The following is a 27809-nucleotide window of genomic DNA, read 5'->3' as shown; positions in this document are numbered from 1 at the left end:
GAGTTCTATGTAGATGTATAGTGGAATCTTTTTATTTGTGGGTTTTCGTACATGATTCGTCAGTTGATATATGAATGTGGTAGTGAAAAAACTTTCAGCAAAACACGGTTCTTTTCAATTTGTTTGTATATTCAAAGTTATGGTAGTGACTACCTAGCAATCTGTTGGACGGGAGTTCGAGTTCCGCTCAAACTCGATAGTGTGTAGGTATTGTCTGCAACCTCATCATCCTTGTGATCTTGGGATGGCGAGTTTGGGGAGCCTACAGGTTTATCTGTGAGTCATTAGCAGCCATTACCTGGCCCTCCCTGGTCCTAGCTTGACGGAGAGGGGGCTTGGGCACTGATCATATGTATATATGATCGGTCTCCAGGGCATTGTCGGGTCCCTTGTCTCGGCCATTCATGAGTAACTTTTAAAGATACTTTAATGGATAGTTTAGTATGTCAATAAAATTTTTATTTTTTGAAAAATGACTAATAATTTTGAAGGTGAAAGGTGAAATTCATAATTCCATATTATGAAAAAATTGTGAAAAACGAACACATGGACGTCTGCTTTGTATTTGAATCGTGTGCGAATTAACAGAAATCCTACTTTACTTACAAAAATTTTATTTCTCCCTTCGTGCAAATCCCAAAATAGACGGCAATAGGACCTTACGACGTCTGAAAGGATCTCGTCCCATGATTCCAGCTCCTCCGTTGCCCTGCCATCCACCTCCCGGGGTAAGTGAAGATTTTAAGAAATAAACGTTTTTTTTTTTTTTTTTTTTTTTTTTTTTTTTTTTTTTTTTTTTTTTTTTTTTTTAGGCTGGAGAATGTTGGGAAATATATGGTACCCGTTATTAGCTATAGTGGAACATATAAGATAATGACGAGAAATATGTAAGATCTCAAATTAGTTTTAGTGGAAACAGAGTGGGACTTAGCATCGGTGTCAACTATCGAAAAGTACGGAAAATAGAAAAACTAAACAAATCCATTTTTCATTTCATTAGGCCTCTTAAGGGCACCAGATTATTAATTTCCTTGTTTGCATATAATTGTTCGACTGCTCTTAGAATGTTCTTTCTCTCTTTGGTTATTAATTATAAATGAAAATTTTTTTAGAGTTTTTCAAATTCCTTTATCACGAAATATTCATTCTTTTCATGACAAATTATAACCCTATATAAAATAAATATTCCTAAAAAATTACATGAAAATTAGTAATGATTAAAATAGGGGTACTAAATATCAATGTTTATATCTTAATTAGGAAAACAAGCTTCTGGCCTCTGCCATAAAAGTTAAACTTTTTCTTTATCCTGAAGACTAAGGTAATAAACCAGTCTGCTATGAAGCTGATATATTTCTTTATTGCTTAACTTTCAAAACTTTTCACATTATGTACGGGACTTCCTAGATTAGGCCCGAAATGATAAGATCCTCTCTATAGGCCTACCTATTTATCATTAGACTTGGCTTATGCAAATGATTGTCTTCTATAGACTTGCTCAAAAGTTAAAACTACACGTCCGGACATTTTGCCTAGATCATAGGATGAGCCATATCGAGAAATCTCTTATTACCAAAGCATCATTTGTCTTTACAGTGATGCACTCAAGAACAGAATATCCTTGACATTTCAAAAACTATTTCTGGAATGTTGAGTAAAAAACTATTTTCGGCAAGACATTTAAAAAAAACATTTCTTTAATGTTGTAAAAAAATATTATTTTCGATAAATACTAAACCAGAATAATATCAATAACACTGGACTATTGTTAGAAAATCAAATTTTCGACAAATATTAAACCATAATAACATTAGCAACACTGGAATGTAGTTGAAAGTATGATTTTCTACAAATATCAAACCACAATATCAATAACACTGGAATATTGTAAAAAATGAATAAACAAAAACTTTATAAGTATTAAACCACAATAATACCAATAACACTGAAATTTTCTTGACAAACAAAAAAAAAAAAATTCTCGACATCTTAACCACAATAATATCAAATATAAGTTCAAAATAAAATAAAAATCTGATAAAAAAACTAATTGTTAAAGTAACAGTAATATCCATAAGTTCATGTCAAAGCGAAATCACATAAAGGAATAACCGACATATTTCCGTTGTTACTTATTTTAGAATGATTTATTGTTAATTTGTTCTCTTCATTTATTTATTTCCTTATTTCCTTTCCTCACTGGGCTATTTTTCCCTGTTGGAGCCCCTGGGCTTATAGCATCTTGCTTTTCCAACTAGGGTTGTGTCTTGGACAGTAATAATAATAATAATATTCATCAGGTACCGACCGACAGCCGAAGCCACACGCCCTGCTATTGTTCCGGATCCCGCGCCAGCCACATGACAGAGTCTCCCTACTCAGAGGCTCACTACACCCCCACCCTGTGCGCCCGCCCGTGTTACCACACCCGCCCCGATCATCAGCATCCACACGCCCCTCATAGCATATGTCCCTCGTCGCATGTTTACGCCTCTGCGAATCCCCTCTCGCCTTATCAGGAGAGCAATCCTTCGAGGTAGGTCTCACTGTATCACACAATATTACACAGTACTTGCCAAGATTCTTGGGCAGAATGTGTTCTAAAATACTAGCGACATTTTTACATTCATTTCAGAAGCAGGTCTTCTGAAAGCTATTTAACTTTTATACTGACTTGTTTTTTTATATGGTTTTAAATTGAATTTCCTTTTAATACTTATTCATAACAAATGAGATCGGCGTCAATGACTTTTCATGGCAGGTTATTAGAAAATCTAAATCAATGAATCAATGAATCTCTAGTTTTCAAGTAATCTTCAAGTCCGTCAGATGTTTCATAGACTAGTAGCAAATGAAAATCTATTTTAGCTCGCCTCATCTGCTTAAACATTTTTTTTTTTACCTATCATTATAGATTAATCTTTTCGTTTATTTTTTGCGTTGTTTTTTTTATAACTAATTTTTTTCATAGATTTTTATAATTCCATGCATCACTAATTGAGTAATCTTGAAGTCTATCGGGTGTTTCGTAGACTAGTGGTTATCTTAGTTCACATCATCTACTAAACTATTATGTTTTATATATCATTATTGATTAACCTCTTCGTATACTTTTCAGCACTGTTGATTTTCATATTCAACTTTGTTCATAGATTTTCCTCATTCCATGCATCAATAACACTGGAATATTGAAAAAAAAAAATCCAATAAGTATTAAACCGCAATAATATCCATAACACTGAAATTTTGTAAACAAAAAAAAAAATCTCGACAAATATTAAACTATAATAATACCAAATTTAAATTCAAAATAAGAAAAATCAATTAATACTCATTGCTAAAGTAACAGCAATATCACTAAATTCGTCATATCACACTTTTGAGTAAACATAACTATAAACACCGGTCCTAATACATTAATTCTATTAATCTTTGCAAAGAAGAATTCATAAAATATAAAATTAACCATTTCTTCTCCGTCGCCAAACTTTTGACAGATCGTCTTTAGCATCTGGTGCAGGAGTGTGGCAGCAGAGGCTGAGCAGCGGTTCCGCTGTGTACGAATCCGCCTCCGTCCAGTATGCTCCTGCAGGATACTACCTCCCATCCTCCATGGCCTCTTCCTTCACGTCAACCAATTCGGACGCAGCATCGGGTATGTCATTGAGTCGGTGAAAAGTTCCTTCTTCGTTTTCCTTTTTATTTTTTTTTTCTGAGGGTCTGGGATAGAATGGGGTTTTAGGTTGACCTTCCTCTTGACCTTAGCTGTTAATTGACCTTTCTGTTGACCTTTGGTCTTAAAACATCATTGAAAGCTTAGGCCACATAACAACTTTTTTATATCATTGACTACTCAAATAGTAAATTCTGAATAAAAAAAAATGGTTTCTGAGGGTATGGGCTGGAAAAGGGTTTTAGGTCCTGTTGACCTTTTCCCATAACTAACTTTTCTTTGACCTTTGCTCTTAAAACATCATTGAAAGCTTAGGCTACATAAGGAATTGTTTTTATACCATTGTTCACTCAACGAGTCAATTCTGAATAAAAACAAATATGGTTTCTGAGGGCATGGGCCAGAAAAGTGTTTTAGGGTTCTGCTGACCTTTACACATAACTAACCTTTCTGTTGACCTTTGCTCTTAAAACAACACTCGAAGCTCAGGCTACATAACGACCTGTTTTTATACCATTTATTATTCAACGAGTCAATTCTGAATATATATATATATATATATATATATATATATATATATATATATATATATATATATATATAAATGGTTTCTAAGGCCATGGGCTAGAAAAGGGGTTAGGTCCTGTTGGCCTTTGCCCAAAACTGACCTTTCTGTTGAACTTTGCTATTAAAACGCCACTGAAAGCTCGTGCTACTTAACGATTTGTTCTTAAACCACTGATTATTAAACAAGTCGATTCTGAATCAAGATATTAATGGTTACCTCTAAGCGCTAAATTGGGATAAAATCCGGAACACTAAATAAACTTCGATGTTAACTAACGTTCATAGAAATATAAAATAGGAATGACTAATCAGTGTGCTTATTCTATTTTATTTATTTTAATGTTGTTACTGTTGGAGTCCCTGTGCTTATAGTATACTGCTTTTCCAACTAGGGTTAGCTTAGCAAGTAATAATAATAATAATAATAATAATAATAATAATAATAATAATAATAATGTGTAAATTGACTACCAAAAACAGTAATTTTATATCTTAGATAATACACACTTCAAAATGATTGAACTTTCAATTATAACTATGGAAAACACACACAAAAAAAAAAAAAAAACTTTAAAAATAAAAAAAATTTCAATAATTACTTTTATTAAACTTGCAATTAAAACTATCGAAAAAAATACAAAGCAATCTTAAAAATTACGTTTATTGAACTTTCATTAATAACTATGGAAAACGCAAAAAAAAAAAGACCTCAATAATTATCTTTATTGTACTTTGAATAATAATTATGTAAAAAAAGACTCGCAAAGAAAGCATCTTGTGAGTGAGAATTTCTAAACCGAGGTTTGGGTCCGCACATAAAATAGAAATCGTTCAAAACAAAAAAGTTCTGAAATTATCTTCTAATTACGGCCCTGAAAAATGGCTCAAGTCAGAATTTCTTAATCGGTTTTACTATAATGATCTTTTAATGCAGCTTTTTAATAGGATCTAGAATTCATATAGCATGGCTTTAATACTGAGGTGTATTTTTCAAAATTTATTCTTGAAGTAATTTCTTTAGAAAATAGCTTCAAATTAGGACAGTCAATATCAGTTTTAAACATGGTTTTAAAATACAATCCTTAATGCATATGTATGTATGTATGTATGTATGTATGTATGTATGTATGTATGTATGTATATATATATATATATATATATAGATAGATAGATAGATAGATATATAGATATAAATATATATATATATATATATATATATATATATATATATATATAATGTACTGTATGTATGTGTATATATATAAATATATATATATATATATATATATATATATATATATATATATATGTATGTATGTATGTATGTATGTATGTGTGCGTCTGTGTGTGTGGTTTACATTTGTTTTTATACAATAAGAAACGAAAGAAATTCTGCGGGCCACTTCTAAAAAGATTAATTATCAGCTGACTTCAGATACTGATATATATTTCTAGTGATTCAAACTATGCTTTTATGATTAATTTAACAGATAAATTTCTATACCAGCCTTAATATAATGTTTTAAATAATATCTCTCTTGTAATCATATGCGAAAAAGAACTTTTAAAATTCGATTAATAAAAATAGTAACAGAACCTCCAAAACTCTCTATAGAATTAATATTTGCTCGGTACCTACCAAATAAATCGGTAAATTAAAACTTTTAATTTGCACATTATATGTTTCTCATTTTTTAGTTTTTGAGGGAGTTTAACTTTCAAGTACATGTTTTACTCCTCACAGATTTTGATTTTAAGGTTCAAGTTCCTCCACGAGTAGAGAATTCTTGATTTTTTTTTTTTATAAAGGCGCCCCATGAAATCTTGACTAAAAAATTAAGATGAAAAATGAGAGCATTCGAAAATCAAAATTCGTGGAAGGCAAATGGTCTATTGGAGAACGATTTTAAACAAGGTTATAAAGCTACTAAGTATTAAAGATTTGAATCTCGAGATACACATTCGAAAAAGATTTGAAACTTGAAGATCCATCAGCAATCCATGCATGAATGATGTGTGTCTGACACGAATACTAAATCAGAAGTCAGTGGGCTTCAGATGACAAGTGAAAAAAAAAAGGCCCTCACATGATGGCAATTTAACGAAAATTAAATTGAAAATGTTTGAGTCTCTAGCTTTGTAAGGAAAGAATAAAATTGTCTAAGGCTAAAATTTAGGATTTTGGAACCATAATAGCATGAAATACGGTTCTTTGATGCAGCAAGTAATGCTCAAATTCAAGGTGGCATTCGGTGATTTCAACATAATTCAACGAATATGAAATAGTAAATTTTCGAATCTCTGGCTTTGTAAAGAAAGAATAAAATGATCTAAGGCTAAATTTCAGGATTTTTGTAATTATATTAGCATGAAATGGGTTTCTTTGTTGCTGTAGGAAATGTTCAAAGTCAAGGTGTCATTCAATGATTCAAAAAAAAAAAAATCTATATATAAAGTTATCCCAAAAATAATTTACAAGTGATGATATGGTAGTTCAGGAGTCTTCCTGGAATTCTAATACTGTATCAAGATTTGCGATATTTGTACCAACCGTGTTTCACACAATTGTACATAATTCCTTTTGTATATATTATGCTTGTATCTTCGCTCCTCCCTCGCACTGAAACGAACATGAAAATTCCTGTCTGGTTTTTCCTCTGTGATATTGTCTGTCTTGTGAACTTGTCATGTCCTGTTGCCTTGAGGTTTTGTATATAAGGAGAGTGTTCCACAACAATATAACTCAGTTGATTGCATCCTGCCTTTGACTCACAACCCTTCTCTCGGCTCGTCACATATTTCAGCTTTGAAAAAAAAAAATCAATGTTATAATTCTACTCGCCTTTGCTTTCTCTTCCTTTCTCCTTTTTTCTCTCTGGTTTTCTATCATCATTTTCTCTTCTGGATATTTAACGAAGCGCAAACCATAGAAATCTAAAGAATTGTGATTTTCCTAACTTTTTCTGGTATATGGCTTTGTAAACTATTTTTCTATTAACAGTAATACCCTTTTGGCATTTTTTTTTTGCACTCTACGTATAAACTGATGCCACAAAAAATGAAGGGATATTTATCAATCTGCCTTTGTATACACACAACAGGCTTGATTAAAAAGAAACGTTTGGAAGGGAGCTAAATTGCATAAATGAAAATCATTTATTTAAAATGGTCCAGTAATGTTAAACATCATCATTCTTGGTACTTAAAAGCTTATTCTAAAGATTGCATAAGATAATTCATTGGCAGTATTCCCTGTTTTAAAGTTATTAGAGACTTATCTAAAAAAAGATAATTGTAAATAACACGATAATTGCCCTTATGTGTCTTTAATCTTTCAATACATTCTTTAATTTCATCTTTCTTATAAGATAAAAAATTCGTCTATGATTCTTATTTTTACGTCATGCGTTTCTGTTACTAAATGTCAATTCCAATACAAATCCTCATCTTTTTTAAAAGATAGAAAAGTCGTTTTTGACTGCTTGATTTTACTTCATGCGTTTCTGTTACCGATTGTTAACTCAAATACGAATCCTCATCTTTCGTATAAGATAGAAAAGACGTCATTGATTGCTGTTTTACGTCATGCGTTTCTGTTACTAATTGTTAATTCCAATACGAGTCCTCATCTTTCTTATAAGATAGAAAAGACGTCATTGATTGTTGTTTTACGTCATGCGTTTCTGTTACTAATTGTTAATTCCAATACGAGTCCTCATCTTTCTTATAAGATAGAAAAGACGTCATTGATTGTTGTTTTACGTCATGCGTTTCTGTTACTAATTGTTAATTCCAATACGAGTCCTCATCTTTCTTATAAGATAGAAAAGACGTCATTGATTGTTGTTTTACGTCATGCGTTTCTGTTACTAATTGTTAATTCCAATACGAATCCTCATCTTTCGTATAAGATGGAAAAGTCGTCTTTGATTATGGTTTTTATGTCATGCGTTTCCGTTACTAAATTTCAATTGCTATAAGAATCCTCATCTTTCTTATGAGATAGAAAAGTTGTTGTCTTTGATTGTCCCGTCATGCGTTTCTGTTACTAAGCATCAATTCCAACACCAACGCTGGATCTAAAAACGGCTTACGACAGATGCAAAAGTAAATGGCATTCTTTGCTACTCCGCTCGAGTCTTGTTTCTCCCTTGAGGCGGGGTTTACATCTGCATCAAAGGCGTCTCATTTCCTCTCTATCACAATTGTTATTTTTCAACCGAACTTTACTTTATCCTCTACTTTATCCTTCGCGCAAAAGCTTTACTCATACGTTCTCTCCTTAGGTGTGTCTGTTGGATGTGGGGTCGAGAGAGTAGTGGAAAGAGCTGTGCAGAGCTCACTGCCATCTCTAACTTACCAGGCTATAAAAGCCCTGGGAGAAGATATAGAAGCTTTTAGGAATTTGCAGCAACTTATCGGTAAGTAAAAGATGTATTAACAGTTGAATCTATCGGATTATCTTTTGATACGAAATCTGAAAGGTTTGGTACTTTAATCTAAATTGTCATAAGTTATAGAGAATCAATATATATATATATATATATATATATATATATATATGTATATATACATATATACATATAATATATATATAATATATATACATTTATATATGCATACATATATATACAGACACACACACACACACACACACACATATATATATATATATATATATAGTATATACATGTACATGTATGTACTATATATATATATATATATATATATATATATATATATATATATATATATATGATTATATAAATATATAATTTTTCACGCAAATCAATTTGTTTAATTTCTGATGACAAAGGGTTAAAAAAATAGTTAGATATACTGACTAAAGTTCAAAATACTCAAGTCGCTAATTGTCTGGTTACAAAACAGTTCGATATTAGAAAAAAAAATTAGATACAGAAGAACGTAAAATCAATCCAAAATTCTTTGTTTAGTTTCATAGAACTTTTTTTTTACCATAAACATCCCTTTTACAAAGTAGTGGTTGTGCTCCTCCCTTGCATGTAAAAATACGACTAAGCGTTTACATACTAATTTTGAAATGCGACAAAACAGTTTCATGTATCTCGTCTCCCAGCAGATCAAGAAAGCAACAGGGCGCTGCATAATATGTCCTGCAACCACAAGACCTCCCCTACACTCCAAGGACCCGCCACAGCAGCAGTCGCCACCTCCTCTTCAACGCCATCAACAATGCACAGCCACCTCTCCTCTAACAACAATAACAACAACAACAACAACATCCATCACCACCCCCACCACCACCACCACCACCAACCCCAACAGCAGAAACTCTCAGCAGCAGGAGTCAAACACGAACTGAACAACAAACATGAAACCAAACAGAACTCGATCGAGACACCTGACCACAACAACCACCCGATAAAAGCATCCCAGATGAGGGCCGGAGGCGTGGGTGGGGGTGGGCCCTTCCTCCATTCCCTAGGGGGGTCCCTTATCCTGCCTCCGATAGACATCGAAGTTGCACCTCTAGGCGAAGGAGAGAGTGACTGTCAGGACGAGGAAGATGAGGAAGACGATGGGGAGTGCTCAGGATGTTCGTGTACGTGTTCAGAGGCAGAGTCATCGGTGTATGCAGAGACCGACTTCGCTGATGAAGTTCGTGCCACCCTTCAAGAGACTAGTCCCGTGAGTTAATTGTTTAATTCTTTGGTATCTCATTGGTGTTAGTAATATCAAAAGGGGAGAAGTTTAACCAGGGTAATGAGTCAAACTCAAATCTTACAGAGATGACCGTCATGGGCCTTAATACTAGTTTTTGTGGTGACCGATGTGGTAACGTCCCTGACTAGTGAACGAAAGACTGGGGTTTGAGTCCTGCTCAAACTCTTTAGTTTCTTTGGTCGCTGCAACCTCACCTTCCTTGTGAGCTAAGGGAGTTTGGCGGAGCCTTTAGGTGTACCTGCTGAGTCATCAGCAGCCATTGCCTGGCCCTCTTTGGTCCTAGCTTAGGTGGAAAGGGGGCTTGGGCGCTCATCATATGTATATATATGGTCAGTCTCTAGGGCACTATCCTGCTTGATATGGCAATGTCACTGTCCCTTGCCTCTGCCATTCATGAGCGGCCTTTAAAGCTTTAAGCCTTTAAATCGATTTCGTTTACATTATCCGTGTTGCTATCCTTTGTCAATATATGTATCAAATAGATATTCGTAGATTATAGAAGTATATGGAGTTATTATAATCAGTTTCTTATTAAAACATCATCAAAGGTAGTATTACTCGTAGATATTATTTTACGAGTTTGAATTTGGATAAGAAAAAAATAAATCGAAATTTCATACAGAGCAACAATATAGTGCAAACCATTATGTATGTTAGCCTAAGTCTCGTTCAAAGTCTATCTTTTATTCAATCTATTTTCTTATTTACCTAAATTTAATGTATTCTTTCAATTTGGCTTTCAATGTCTATTATCAAACTGTAATGATAGAATTATGAAAAGATTAAAAAAAGGTATATCTTATACTATCGATTCAAACGTCTAAATATATCATGGACATTCGTGCAGAAACTGGGTTTTCTAAAATTCACAAATGGAGTAACAGCTTCATTCTGTGTAGTGAAAACCAGTTTGGAAAAAAAAGGTAAAAAAAAAGCAAAAAAGGAAATTAAAAAAGGGCATTTACATGTATCTCTCCAGCAAAAGTCCCAGCAATACATACACCGTAGTGAACTGTGCTGACGTCAGGAGACAGAAGACCCTTTAAACGGAGAATAATTCATAATGTCCCGGACTGCATTTTCATTTCCAGACTAGCGCTGGCGCTGGGGAAGGGGGAAGAGGGGACAGAAAGGGCGACGCCCTTCAAGTAGGCATCCGTCGCCACCGGCACAAGAGACGTCCGCATTCGACGTACAGCGTGAAGAGTAATTACATCAATTTACCCACCTCTCCCCAGTGCACAGGTGAGTCACACCAAGATAGCATTTAGTACTTTACCTCAGCACCCAGATGAGATGATTTTCTTTGCTATAAGAAAGATGATCATTCGTATTGGAATCAACAATGTAAATTCGTTGTAAGTTGGAAAGATTTGATTATTTTAAGCCTTAGTTTTTGTCCAAACCCAACGTGGGATATGTATAAGAGGGAGTCAGGTGCTGTTTTCAGAGATTCTGTTACATATCGCTTATGGTTCCCTTCAGACCCGAATACTAAAGTGATAACATTAGAGAGAGAAAAAAAAAACTTTTTACCATTCTGGTCCGGAAATTGAAGCTGGAATGTTTTTTTTTTTTTCTTGTTTTTCTTGGGGGGGGGGGGCGGTGGGTTGTGTTTCCATTATTTCATATCGTTTTTTCGGTAACTTATATTCTATATACTTGATGATGCATTTTTAGATAATTGTAAAGTATGTTGCTATTAAAATTAACTTGTTAATTTTCTCCTGAAGTACAATATCACTATACTCAATTACATAAATTAACCTACCGCTATATTCAATTGCATGCTTAGATATGTAAGACAAATCTTATTATATATATATATATATATATATATATATATATATATATATATATATATATATATATATATATATATATATATATACATAAAGCTTTCGTGATTTTTACACACACACACTATATATATATATATATATATATATATATATATATATATATATATATATATATATGTGTGTGTGTGTGTGTGTGTGTGTGTGTATGCGTGTGTCACACCTTTGAATGACTATGAATAATCATACACCTTGAGCCTTTTCCTCCATTGAAGTTAGAATCACATCCACTTTCTTAAGCACAGCAGATGTTACCAAAAAAACTGGTGGTAATATAACAGTCCACTAAAACAGGGAGCAATAGATGAGAATATACATGCTCTGTGTGCATATATATATATATATATATATATATATATATATATATATATATATATATATATATATATATATATATATATGTATACATACATATAAATATATATATATATATATATATATATATATATATATATATATATATATATATATATATATATATATAATTAGTATAGCAAGTATCTTTAGTGTCCAAAATTCTACCAGACGATCTTTCCAAAGTCAAAAGAAAATCTTAAATTACGTCCCAGAAAGAGACGGAAACTGTTTCAAACTGCCTTAACATGGCTCTTCGTCAAGGCTATGATAATTGAACAATGGAATTACAGATAAATGGTAATGTTTTATATATATATATATATATATATATATATATATATATATATATATATATATATATATATATAAATATATATATATGTGTGTATATATATGTATATATATGTATATATATATATATATATATATATATATATATATATATATATATATATATATATATGTGTGTGTGTGTGTGTGTGTGTATGTGTGTGTGTTATGTGTACACCAGTCTCCTGATTATTTTTTGTTTATATGTCATGAAGAAAATGGAAAATAGCCGCCCCATCAATTATACAAAATTATCATAGATGGAATAATATATAGAAAATTGACTCCCGTGATAATTTTCTCGCTTTCAGTATCATACAATAATTATTAAATATGTAATAAAATTAAACAAATAGTTAAATTATAAATATCCAGTGTGGTTCATGAATGAAATTTCAGATTGCATGATGTGAGTTTTACAGCAATAGTTGTATATGTACTTCAATATTACAAAATAAAATCGTAACAGTTACGTACATGAAATTATATCTGTTTTAGCTCCTGCGTTTGAAAGTCATTTAAAAGATCCCCTTTTCTTTTGGAGTACTATGGATTTAATATATAATTACTCTCATAATATGATACATTAAAATGCTATTAAGTAGACAGTAGTTTGATTAATTAAATAAAAGCCAAAATTCCTTACTAATAAATAAAATTAAGGACAATAAACTAAATAAACACTACGACTCTAATCACCAATTAGTCCTTGTCATAGAATTGACACGAATCTACAATTTCATTATCAAACAGCAAAATCAATAACAATTCTTCTCTCCTTTCGTTGCAGATTCCCTCCCCATTCCATCCTGTCCATCCGATCCAAGATTGAAGCCCGCAAATAACCAGGTATCACCCACTCCAGCAGAGAAGGCGATTGCCCACAATGCCCACAGCACCCACAATAATCCTCAAGCCGTCACTCACCATCACAGCCCCTCCCAGAACGACAAATTCATTGTCACATCCAATGTTCTTTAAATGAAAGGAAGGAAATATCTCCTGCCAACTTCCGCCAGATCCTATTCAACAGAACTTCTTCACTGACTCGGCGGGACGTCTTAAGAAAGCTGGCTAATTAGAGTGCAGGTGATCTCAGGCCAGGAGTTACCTGATATTCTTTCTCTTTCTCTCTTCTCCGTCTTCTTCTTCTTCTTCTTTCCCTCTTTCCTGTTTCTAATTTTTCTTTCTATCTCGCTTCCTTCCCCCTTTTTTCCGCCCATCTTGAGATCCTGAACGCAGTTCAGAAGGTTTTGATTAGAACCTTTCTTGAATAAAGGAGACTTTGAAGGGAGGATCTTTACGCAGCCTTAGCCTTCGTAATTGCAAACGATATCCAAAAGAAAACCAAAAACTATATAAATTTTTGAAGGTAGTCTTCTACAAGATGGACTTTGCATTCTGAAACATTAGCAAAGACAAAGCTTTTACCAAAAAAAATAGGAGAATAAGAGTGGAAGAGTTTATACACCTAAAAAAAAAGGCCCAGAAAAAAGGATATATATGGAATAGGAGAGGAGAAAGTTAGCCAGAATATTTTCCAGACCCCAGCCAAGGAGAAGGACGAACGTGCATGTTATCAAGAGTTAGCAAGTTAGCACAAGAAGTCTTTCTCTTTCAAGACATAAAAAGGAATCTATTTTCTCGGCGCGCTCGAGGGATATTCCAGTTGCATCGAGGCAGAGAGTCGAATTTCATATTGGATAGTGTGTGTGTTTGTTGTAAGTCATATTCTCTTGAGATGAAGAGTATCAGTGAAGACAGAATCGGGCATACAAAGTGTTTGTAAATATACTTTATAACATTGTTGAGTATACTTGAATTGGGGATGTTGAATTAAAATTGGACATCAGTGGGTTATATATATATATATATATATATATATATATATATATATATATACACACATATACATATACGCATATATATATATATATATATATATATATATATATATATATATATATATATATATATATATATATATATATATATATACATATACGTATATATACGCATATATGTGTGTTTTCAATATATTACCATGAAAATTAACCTAAAATTTATGGGTAAATACTATTAAGGTGGTCTATGCAATTCATATAAACTTTCTGAATCCCTGGAAATAAAAATTTTTGGTCGTGCAGTTACTAGACAATAAGGTATCGCGGTCAGAGTTTGAAAGTGTACGCACGGATACGTACGTACGCACATACATCTCGTTAGCAATGTCAGAGATGAGTGTTTAATGTTGTAAATAGATGTACATATACATATACATATATATGCCTATGGTTATCGTAAGGGAAGAGATGCATGTTATATAGCCAAAGTAACTGTAAACGTAATCCTATGCCAAAGACATTCTGCTTATTTGTGATATAATTAAACTGTTAGTCATAAAGAGGAGTAACTAACCCAGTCAGAGCGTAAAAGTTAATAATGTACAGTTGGACACAGGAGTCTCTGGTACACCTTGCACCAAAAAAAGTGCGCCCTGTGACACCCTTACTTCGCGTAGAGTAACCAAAAAGATAGTGTACAGTGTTAAGAATTTCCATTAAAAAACGGTACAAATCCTGGAATTAATATCGCCAAGTATCTACCGTTTTAAAAACGAATATATTGACGTAAAGAAGTGATATTACGATCACAAACCCGTAGAAGAAAATAACAAAGTAGGGTAAAAATTACGGTCGCCTGTATTTTACTGAAATACGGCTCATAACTATATTTTTTAAGGAGAATTTCGATGAAAATTACGGTTTTTAAACAGTGAAGGAAAAGCTAGAAGAGGGGTTGGGCTGGACTAAACACATGGTCTTGCCATGAAGTAAGGGTGTGGCTGGGTGCACTTTCTCAGATCAAGGTATACCAGGAATTCCAACGTCCAACTGTACGCTAATGTTGCCTCTTGTATGTGAACGTGTGGCATTTGCGTAGCTATTTACAAAAGTAGATAAGGAAACCGTGACAAAGATCGGCGTTTATAGATTGCGTTTTCTACTCAACATGATATGTTACACCTCTCTCTCTCTCTCTCTCTCTCTCTCTCTCTCTCTCTCTCTCTCTCTCTGCATGCTGTGTGTGTGCGTGCGTGTATGTGTGCATGTATATACGCGTAGAACATAGTCTTGCGGATGTAAGTGGTTATAACTAGAACACATCTGGATTAAGCAAAACGTCTATATTAAGAAGCAACTTTTTTGAACAAAATATATATATTTTTTTTTTTTTATTCAGTGAAACACTTTTTTTGACAATATCAAAAAGTATTCTCTCATCAGAGAGAGAGAGAGAGAGAGAGAGAGAGAGAGAGAGAGAGAGAGAGAGAGAGAGAGAGAGAGAGAGTTACGTCTCACTCGTTTATAAGAGAACTATATGCGATTCGCCGTTCCATAATGAGACAGATCAAATAGGCCTAAGCAGCCATGATGCCGATAACATCACCCTTTGGCTTTATTCACTTAGGCCTTCGGGCAAATGGAAGGCGAGACCCATCGCGGCAAGCTTAGGCCTACCAGTCCAAGTTGTATTCTATAGTCCTTGGGCTTGACGATATTCAATTTTCTGACGTGGAAGGCTGTCCAGGAGATGCCTTCCCTGCATGGGCACTAAGCGGAGATAAAAACATGTAGATCGCCTTGGCTTGGCTAAGTACTTAGTTGTTTGAGAGAGAGAGAGAGAGAGAGAGAGAGAGAGAGAGAGAGAGAGAGAGAGAGAGAGAGAGAGAGAGAGAATGGAGTACTTGTGTAGTAGTTGTTAGCTAAGATGCTTGTAAAGATCGAAACTTACATATCACCGACGAAATAAAAAGTGACAACTTCTATAAACAAGAGAGAGAGAGAGAGAGAGAGAGAGAGAGAGAATGGAGTACTTGTGTAGTAGTTGCTAAGATGCTTGTAAAGATAGAAACTTACATATCACAGACGAAATAAAAAGTGACAACTTCTATAAACAAGAGAGAGAGAGAGAGAGAGAGAGAGAGAGAGAGAGAGAGAGAGAGAGAGAGAGAGAGAGAGAGTTTTAAGTTCTCGTGTAGTAGTTGCAAAGATGCTTGTAAAGATAGAAACTTACATATCACATACGAAATAATACGTCGCAATTTCTATAAACGAGAGAGAGAGAGAGAGAGAGAGAGAGAGAGAGAGAGAGAGAGAGAGAGAGAGAGAGATTGAAGTGCTTGTTTAGTAGTTATAAAGGAGCTTGAGAAGATAGAAACTTACATATCACGGACGAAATGAATGATAAGCAATTTTTACAAGCAAGAGAGAGAGAGAGAGAGAGAGAGAGAGAGAGAGAGTGAGAGAGAGAGAGAGAGAGAGAGAGAGAGAAATAAAAAAATTTTCATGCGAGAATTCCATTGTTAATAGAATCCAATAGATGTTCACGAGATATTAGATACATTTCTAGGAAAAAAAATCATATAACAAATTAAGATAAAAAAAAAAAAACTAAATACAGAATACATAAGTGTTGGGTAGAATTCCCGACCTATAAAGAGATGTTTGTTTCCCCGTTTAGTCCATTCATTACTCACAGCAAACCATAAGTGTCTTCCTGTGTTGGTATGCAGACGTTACAAAGATGGAAACGGGCCTATGGAGGAGTAACAGACCGTAATGGATGTATATAAAAAGTAGATTTTTGTGTCATTATATATTCGGTGACAAAAATCTTTTCGACGGAAAGCATATCAGTCTTTTCTTATTTTTTATGCCAATTGTATTGGTGATTTTGTAAAGGGAATAACGAATTGTTACTTTATAGATAAATTCAATTATTGTCATTATTCACTACCACACATACACATATATACAAATGTATATGTATACATACATGCATACATACATATATATATATATACATATATATATATATATATATATATATATATATATATATATATATATATATATATATATATATATATATATATATATATATATACTCTTTATCACTTTTCATTTTTATCTTCATATCATCCCTCAACATCTCAACTATAAAGAATTAATACAAAATGTTATTTCTAAACGCTATTGTTACAATCTTAACAATATGCAGTAATTTACACACACAAAATTAGTTAAAAATAATAACGGCAATAAAAATCATATTTATCACCTTCTGAACAATAAAATATAAGCCCAAAACAAACACTAGATTTTCGTTTTTAACTGTTCCAGAATATTTTAATCTGGAATGACCCCCACCCTCTTCCCCCACCCATCTGGAAACCTAGCCCGCCCCCCACCGTCTCCCCGCCCCCTTCCAATATCCAGTCTGTATAAAAATGACTTTGCTGCGTGACTTATGATTGATAACCGACCTGATGAATTACATATCATAGTGCAAGTGAGTAGTATTGAAATTCATTCATGACGGCTCCCTTTTGAGAGTCCCGTAGTCAGACGAGGTCTGTGTCTATTATACAAGTAGGTCGTTTGTATAGTACAAGATTAATCTTATGATGTATCATATCTAAACCTAGGTTTTAGAGCTTGACCAGTTTTCATTTCCATTACGATGACCTGTTGCATTCAAAACTATCTCTTTTCTTGGCATCATGATTCATTATCAAACGGTAATACTGGATTTCTGTAAATAATACAAATGCTTTACTCAATAGCCTATCGTACATTAATATTGTTTCGTTCTAAATCACAGTGATTTACATTTTAAAAAGAGGACATGACTTTTTAGCTTAAAAACATTCTACAAATGAACATAACCTTCCCTTATATCTGGATGCCGTATACTGTATACCTTAACAGTATCGTCTTTGCCTAGCCATCTCTATCACACATGACAACCAAAGAGGTTTTTTAAGCATCTGTCTTCAAGACAATTATTCTTTTATTTATTTTCCACTCAACATTTAGAAAAAAAAAAATAATTTCGCGGCAGTTCTGATTTCTGCCAATTCTTGCAACCTCACAAAAAATCTTCATTGGTGAATATTGATCGTTTTCAATGTAATATTACTAAAATTCAAAAGATACTCTTTGCGGTCTGGAATTAGTTTACAGTACTTAGACATTTATCACCTAAGATGCAGTCTACAGTGATGCAACGTAATGTACTTTACGTTGTAGGAATTAGTTATATCCCTATTTATTTTTAGTTAACCGTTTTTCTTTTGAATTATAATAGTATTGAATGCAGATCTTCGTTTTCTTTACATTAAATGTATCTTACTGTTCAACAACCTATGACTTAGCATACAGTGAAAAATTATATATCTGTTAAAGTAAAATACCACCTATTGGGGCCACATATCTTACGCCACTCAACTCGTTGCATGCAATGAAATAACCATTTTATTATAATACCTCAGTACACAACCAGTATCTATGCTGTCCAGAATAACTATAAATCATTTGTTATCCGACACAGTCATATCTTCTAATCCTTAATGTTATTCCATTATACTAATTAAGTTGTTTCTGACGCTGTTGATAATAAATAAGAATGGTTATTTGTCTTGCATTCCCGACCAGCTGTGACCAGGAAACGTAAGCCTCACAACAGTGCAATAAAAACGCAAAATTATCAGTGTACAAACATTGACATACTGGACATTTTATTATACAAATACTCTAGTCTTAATACTTATGAATATTTGTGAATTGATAAATATGACTCTAATTCAGCTATACGAACTTATGGTGATGGTTTTTAGTGTTATTTTCTTTACACCACTTCCGTTTCAGAAAGGTAAACAAACTTACAAAATGCATCTCTTTATCCTAAAAATATATATTTTTTTCAATTAAAGTTTTTTTTTAGTGTAAAAGAGTAAAATGGCACAATTTTTTTCTTTATTTTGTGCATAAACATGGTTGCTATTTTGCCTCTGTAACTCCACGGAAGAGATACATTTTCATTGAGGATATTTCAATCCTATATTCCAATCTTCCAGAATATAGTTCCAATCACTTGATCTTATTTTTTCTCGTGTAGCGTTAAAATTTGATTCATGCCGTTTCCTAATAGATTCTTTATTATACATATCGTATTCCTCTGATGATAGATTCATTTACAAATATAACGTAAAATGTAACTATTATCACTTTCCATATCATCAGTTTCATCCACACTCACCGACTGAACTGCTTACTCTATATAAAACTAGATTCTTATTTCAGAATGTATTTTTAATTAGCAATAAAAACATCTTCCACCTTTTTCATAACCCAACATGAATAATTCCACATTAGTATAAATATTATTCAAATAATTTATTCATTCATAAAAATCATTATTTGAACTTAGACGACTCTCCTTTCATGATGGCTCACACATTTTACATTTATCAACAGTGACGTCAGTAAGCTAATACTACAAGGGCAAAGGTCATCTCAATTACACAATATGACTAGTCATTACTTATATAAAAGTCACTATTTCCATTGTTATTTCTATAATGTTACTTTCTCCACTATAATTACCATGTTTTGAATTTCTCAGTGTACAGACTGACTCTCATTATTCAGTTTTGCTATCATATTTCATATTACTATGACTTGCACAAATTCTTAAGACGATAAAATATCAATATTGCTATTTAATATTTCTATTCATACTGTTATTTCCATTAGATTAATATTCCTACGCTTATCCTAAATCCCTAACATATTGACTCTCATGACGAGACACAGACAATCCAAGAATTTCTATTCTTGGTTACCATAACTATTATTATTACTATTACTATTTCTGCTTCCTTAACTGATGTTAATTTTACCCTAAAGATTATCTAAAACACGTAACTATTCCAACGGTTACCCAAAAAATTAATTCTCATATCTAGACACACAATCTTAGAACTTCTATTTCTAGTTGCCATCACAATTATCATTATTATTACTATTTTTGTTTCCTTTACTGATGTTACCTTTACCCTAAAGATTATCTAAACCACATATCTATTCCTACAGTTACCCGAAGAAAAATTAATTCTCATAACTAGACACACAATCCTAGAAATTCTATTTCTGGTTGCCATCACAATTATCATTATTATTACTATTTATTTCCCTTTACTGATGTTACCTTTATCCTAAAGATTATCTAAACCGCATAACTATTCCCATGGTTACCCAATTACCCAAAGAAAATCTAATTATCATAACTATACACACAATCCTAGAACCTCTATTTCTAGATGCCATCACAATTATCATTACCATTACAACTTCTGTTTCGTTAACTGATACTTCGATTACCCTAAAAACCTGTCTACTCAAACACACCAACCGACCCCAATCACACACAGAACACATCTGCGGCATTCATCCTGGCCAAGGCTATTTCTATTACACACACCGAGTATTCCTACCAACCCCGTAATGCAATTCAGGTCACACACAAACACATATCAATTCGCAACCTGAATATCAAAGGACTGAATATGGGTGAGCATGAATACAAAAAAGAAAAAGGGAAGTGTTTGTGTATGATCCTTGACGTCTAGATTCGGATTGAAATCTTACGAGTGTATTATATTCATTTGGTCGGTCAAGCGTCATCAATTGGTAGTAGATCTGATGAAATGTTATTCTCTTCGTTAATCAGTTTGAAATAGAGGTCAGACCAGTAAGGAATGTTTGCTATATCGTTCACTATTCCCTTCTGTTGAATTTGTGTAACCCAGCTTCATCCTTGTCCCGTTTTGTATGGAGCCATGTGGGCATTTTTATATAAAAAAAAATTGAAATAAACAACCTACGTAAACATAGTTTTATTTTCCTAGAATTTTATCACATTTGCAAAGGAGAGAGAGAGAGAGAGAGAGAGAGAGAGAGAGAGAGAGAGAGAATTTGATCATTTGCTCTATGTAATAAAGAACAAGCGTTTGGGTGTATAAATGAATAAATATATATTTTTTCCCCGTACCTCAAATAGGTTGAGAGGCAATAGTCATACCCGGGTGAGAGGATGTTACATCTGAGTGTATGCATATCTATCTAAATATTTTAGCCGTTATTTTTGACGGGTCACGCACACTATTGTATGTATGTATATATATATATATATATATATATATATATATATATATATATATATATATATATATATATATATATATACATATGTGTGTGTATCTGTGTGTGACAGTAGTAGTAGTAGTAGAATGTATATAATACTGATAAAACAGGTACATGAATAATCCTACCGAAAATCATCATAAATACAAAAAAAAAAAAAAAAAAAAAAAAAAAAAAAAAAGTAACTGCAAGGTTAAAAGACTCTCCGCATCCCAAAGCGTCTTCAGACGCCTGTTGCGACGAAGAGCAAAGCGTATAACGCACACACACACACACTTGACATCTCACCGACGCCCATCAAAAGAAACCCCATTTCCATTCTCAACTGAAGTCACCCTGAAGAAAAGTCTCCGGAAGAGGGAGGAAAATAATACGAAAAAACTCGGGGGAAATTAGATAAAAAGATGCCACACGTTCATTCATTAGCATTCATCGCGTTCATCAAAGTCTTCGCGAATAAAAAGATAAAAAGGAGGAAAAAATGAAGAGGAAGAGGAAATAATTATCTCAGAAGATATGAAGATGCGAAGGTGGTCCCGTGAGAATGGAGGATCAATGCATGTATAACAGTGTATGAGGGGAAAAAAACATGTTATGCTTATAAAAGACTTCAAAATTAAGCAAAAATGTTAAGGATTACCATTCCTTTGGTGTGTGTGATACAGGGATACACGTACAATGAGAGAGAGAGAGAGAGAGAGAGAGAGAGAGAGAGAGAGAGAGAGAGAGAGAGAGACAGAGAGAGAGAGAGAGAGAGAGAGAGAGAGAGAGAGAGAGAACGTTAGATACATGGTCTGGTATTTTCTACCTTTGTTATTAAACACTCATTGTCAGTAGCAAGCCCATATGGGTACAGAGAGAGAGTAGAGAGTGAGAGAGAGAGAGAGAGAGATGAGAGAGAGAGAGAGAGAGAGAGAGAGAGAGAGAGAGAGGGGGGGAGAGAGAGTCAGGGATGAATGAAAGAAGAAAAACCGAAATAAATACGAATGGGGAAAGCAATAAAAACGGAACAATCGAGGGAGCAAAACATTACTTCAGAGAAAATACGAGAAACGATATATACCTCGCTGAGAAATGCTTTGGAAGAAGAAGGAAGAAGGTAAATAACGCTAAAGGGAAAGAAAAAATGCGAGAGAGAGCGAGTAATGAAAGGCGCACATGAGAGATAAGATGATAAATCTAAAGATATAGTATAGAAAAGTATAGAAGGTATTCAATAAAAGGGGGAAAATGATCCGTCTCATTGAATACTTATAGTGAAAAGAGAAATGGAAATAAGAGATGAATGAATGAAATAAGGCAATAAGCATATCGAATTATAAAGCTAATTACAACTTTTAATGTCCTTCAGCATTGTAAAACTTACTCGGACATGCTGGCAGATAAAGACAAATAACAAAATTATATTAGCTGTCATGGTAATCTGTAAGGTTTGCACTTTCGATAAATCATCAGATATCAACTATTTTCATTTTATGCAGAAAATAAAAATATGGAGATGGAATTCGAAAAAAAAAAGATCACTAAATAAATGAGAAAATTTATTTTCGCAACGACAAATAAAATAAATACGAAGATTGAAATTAAGTGAAAGAGATCCCTTAAAATAAACAATTTAACTGCACAAAAAAACAACAGCAATTGAATGTGTTAAAAAAATCTTAAAGATTATTATCTGAGATGTGAATCCACAAGAACTTATTTAATCAATCCAGGTTTTTACATAAATATCCCATGGCCACATTACAACTGTTGTGGCACGATACTAAAAATCAGAATAGTTTTTCACTGGAAAATAAGTCATTTATAAGTAATGAAAAAATTCCGAAAAATTAGAAAACATTATTAGATAAAATCAGTTTTTCTTTTATTTTAAATAAGGATTAATTAAGAAAATCAATAGATATATATCTAATATCCAATATATATTTTCATGAAAATATACAGCATATTACTTATTATCAATAAAAGATGAAAATTATCACAAAATGTAAAAGATTTATACTAATAAAATCTTTGAAAATTTTGCTCAAAACTTATGAAACGGAATTACTCGAGATAGTATGGAATATCCCAGATTAAAATTTCACTTATTTATTACTAAAACTTATTTTTATTAAATTATATTCACTCTGGAAATGTGAGCCTCGCTTTCCTGGGGGAATGAGGAAAATGTTTGACGTACACGGTAATTAAACGTTGATCTTTTATTTGTTATTTAAGCTAAGGCAGCAAGTACTCTCTCTCTCTCTCTCTCTCTCTCTCTCTCTCTCTCTCTCTCTCTCTCTCTCTCTCTCTCTCTCTCTCTCTCTCTCTCTCTGCAGTTTTAACACATATTTTATGATTATCACGTGTTACTACTGTTGTGATTTGTGCACACATTTTCTCACACATTTACACATTTATACACACATACACACACACACACACACACACACACATATATATATATATATATATATATATATATATATATGCAAAAAATATTTACTTATCTATTTAGTTATCTCTATAATAAGGAAGTTTGTGGGCGTGGACTAGCACAGGAAGACCTAAATCAGAAGCAACTGGAAGGACACGTCTGGGGCCTTTGTTTTACAGTGGAATAGTAAATGCTGATGTTGATGATGATGATGATGATGATATATATATATATATATATATACATATATATATATATATATATATATATATATATATATATACATATACATATTTTTATTCCTTTTGTTCTCTAACCATTTGTTTGCCTGGGAGTCTCTTCCTGTAGTCTACCTCACTTTGGTAACTTCATCATCTGGACCCCTTAGTAACAAGGATATGCCAGGCAGTTGGTAGCTGACATTATTTATGAGTGCCAGCCACAGTAGGGACCTGGATAACGCAAGCAAGGGTTTGTTTGTGGGGGGGGGGGGAAGAGAGGGTTTCCCACGAGGGCTTCGAAATCACCAAACATAAGAGATTACGCCTGAATGTTCCAGCTCTCAGAGGAGAGCTTACCTAACCCTTTCTCAGGCAATTCTGCCAAAAGAATGGCTCCTATAGATATGGGGTCCATGTTGCGCGTTCGTCTGTTGTTGTTTTTTTTTTTTTGGGGGGGGAAGTATATTTTTTAAAACTTGGCTGATTTTATGACTTTACAAGGGGATATTAATAGATAATTTAGTCTGGGAAAACATCACATTTCAGTCTCTTTTTTTCAGGAAGGAGAACTCTTTTAAACCATAGCTCAACTTAGGAATTTCTAAGTGGGATTGATAGCTTATTCAGCATCGGGGGCATCATATGTTTGACTACTTTGAAACATCATATGTTAGGCTACTTGCCCCGTTCATTTTATCAATCTTTATTCTATGTAAACAAACTTTTTCTGGGTGGAGAAGATTTTTATATCATGTCAAATTTTTGTGACTTCCTAAGAGGAAATTGATAGATAATTTAGCACTGGGAAGATCACAATCATATTTATTTCATGTAAACAAAATGCAGGACAATTGTAGGTATCTCTTAAATATAACAGAAACTATACTTATCTTTCCCGGAGAACAAATGGAAGACAAGACATGTCTCCTTCAAGGTAAAGAAAGCAGGCAGTGTGTCTACCTCGTTGGATAAAAGCGAGTTATAAAGTTATTTCTTATTTCGACTAATTAAAACGAAAATTCCTTCTACTGCCGACTACACCAGCAAGAACAGCTGTTAATGCTGAGAGAATAACTTTTTAATGCTAGATTATTTGTGAATGATACATCATCATCATCTCCTCCTACGCCTATTGACGCAAAGGGCCTCAATGATACATATAGACATTATTTTTACTTTCATGAAGATTAACTGCGATGGCATGCTTATTTTATTCTTAATCGAATAAATAGTGTTATCATTGCTGTAAAAGCAAAACTAGATCATAATGTTTGATAACTTTTCATGACAACGATATGAACGGCTTTCACGTTTATTTTTTCATTCGAATAAATATTCGTGACACTTCATTCCTAAATTAATGAGTGAAAAAATTAACATCTATAACTTTCGTGTTACGTCTATATCAAATGTATAACCATTCGCTTTCTAAATGAACTTACTAGTTCGATTCGCGATTGACCTGAAATGCTTAATGCACGATCTATGGAACTTTATTGCGCTTTTATAAAAGTAAAATGAAGTGTTTTAAGTCCGATCTATGTAACTTTATTGTGCTTACATAAAAGTAAACTGAAGTGTTTTAAGCACGATCTATGTAAATTTATTGTGCTTTTATAAAAGTAATCTGTAGTGTTTTAAGCACGATCTATGAAACTTTATTGTGCTTATATAAAAGTAAACTGAAGTGTTTTAAGTCAGATCTATGTAACTTTATTGTGCTTATATAAAAGTAAACTGAAGTGTTTTAAGCACGATCTATGGAACTGTATTGTGCTTTTATAAAGTATTCTTTAAGTGTCTTAAGCATAATCTATGAAACTTTATTGTGCTTTTATAAAAGTAAAATGAAGTGTTTTAAGCACGATCTGTGAAACTTTACTTGCTTTCATAAAAGTATTAAGTGACATTAGCAACCTCATTCCAAAAGACATACTGAGAACAGGATGTCTATCATTTTATAGTGACGGCCCCTCCAAGCCTAATAAAAGTTTTTTTTAGAAAATAGAAAATATATATAGAAAGGATTAGAGGAAGACCTGTTAAGTACTGGATAGATAATCGTAGAGAAGTTTTAAAAAGAAAGAGGTCTTAATATTCTAAAAACACGGCATATTGCTAAATGCATTCCTATATCTAGAAGCTCCTTTGGACACTTCGATTTTGTCTGTTCATCTCCCATATGCCAAATGTTAATGTAGAGATTTCATTCCTACGTTTGTTAATTAATCTCTTGTTATGAATGCATATGAATAGCTGACGTTGCCGAACGTTTGTGTACAGGTGATTAGCCCAAGATTCGGAACAGTATAAAAGTACTGGTGACTATTGCATTTTTTTATTCTTTTGCAGAAAAACCTCTGTAGGAGGATACGACTTACAGCGGCTGCATGGTTGAAGTTCACCTAACCATGCTCTATGTGAGTTCGAATCCTACGGGGGTAATTTGAGCTTCGTTTTTTTATATATTTGTGTTCAAGGCTTTGAAGATAAAAGTGGATCTAAAAAGTGTTAGGAAATCTAATGGGTAAGAGGTCCTTCAGTCATATATCTATCTATCTCAATATAAATATACATATATATATATATATATATATATATATATATATATATATATATATGATAAATTTTGCACATTTAGACGTGTTTTTCATATTCAAATAAGCCATATATGGCTTATTTGAATATATATACATATATATATATATATATATATATATATATATATATCTGTATATATAAAACACACATGCACGCTCGTACACGCACACACACACACACACACACACATATATATATATATATATATATATATATATATATATATATATATATATATATATATATATACATAAAAACTTCATGTATGTATATAGTGTACGTATGTGCGTGTGTTTTATGTAATTATGTACAATCACTTCTACATAATTGTTAAAGCTGGGAGGCGGGATCTACCTAAATATCAATCATAATTCAGAGCTTTCCGAATCTTCCTGTGTAGGGTCGTACTTCCTTTATTCAATTTCCTGGTTTCCAAATTAAAAACTTCTCAAATTTCTCTATAAACCTCTGGCTTATTCAATCAATTTAGATTCCAGTTATTCGAATTCTATGGCTTCTCCATTTATCTTTATTCATTTGTCATCCCCTTTGAAGGGCAATGTTTTCTACACTTTGGTGTTTTCTTGGAAGGCAGTAATAAACGTTTTGGGAGAGTTTGGATTTAACTTGTGCCTAAGATGATTTATTGCGTTATCAAAGTAGGTCACATTTCTTTTTAGTGTGTTTGAGTGGTTTTAGATCCAATTTCCAATTGTAACTGGGTAGTGTCAGATCCTAATATCTTTCTGTAATTTATATTAAGTGTAATTGAGACGTGGCATATCCAATTTTCAAGTTTAATTGAGTAGTGTCAGATCCAAATATCTTTTAGCGACTTATTCTAAGTGTTATTGAGTAGCGTCAGATCCAATTTTAAAGTGTAAGTGAGTAGAGCCACATCCAAAATACCTTTCTGCAATTTATTTCAAGTGCAAATGAGTAGCGTCAGATCCAATTTTAAAGTGTAACTCAGTAGTGTCAGTTCCCATACCTTTCTACGATTTATTTCAAGTGCATTGGATA

General features: G+C 32.9%; 1 protein-coding gene and 1 long non-coding RNA gene across 2 annotated transcripts in view; one reads left to right on the top strand and one right to left on the bottom strand.

Moving 5' to 3' along the window:
• Window positions 1-14339, top strand: part of LOC137621084 (protein sax-3-like) — a 135958-nt gene extending 121619 nt beyond the window's left edge. Inside the window, 7 exon segments of the mRNA XM_068351523.1 lie at window positions 646-728; window positions 2301-2536; window positions 3498-3655; window positions 8527-8661; window positions 9339-9910; window positions 11038-11191; window positions 13283-14339. Of these exon segments, the coding sequence (XP_068207624.1) occupies window positions 646-728; window positions 2301-2536; window positions 3498-3655; window positions 8527-8661; window positions 9339-9910; window positions 11038-11191; window positions 13283-13473 (1529 nt within the window). The 3' untranslated portion in view covers window positions 13474-14339.
• Window positions 1-27809, bottom strand: part of LOC137621085 (uncharacterized) — a 377935-nt gene that overhangs the window by 225687 nt on the left and 124439 nt on the right. The window lies entirely within an intron of this gene.

Source organism: Palaemon carinicauda, chromosome 27, assembly GCF_036898095.1.
Source record: "Palaemon carinicauda isolate YSFRI2023 chromosome 27, ASM3689809v2, whole genome shotgun sequence".
NCBI lineage: Eukaryota > Metazoa > Arthropoda > Malacostraca > Decapoda > Palaemonidae > Palaemon > Palaemon carinicauda.
This window is presented reverse-complemented; position numbering and strand designations above follow the sequence as displayed.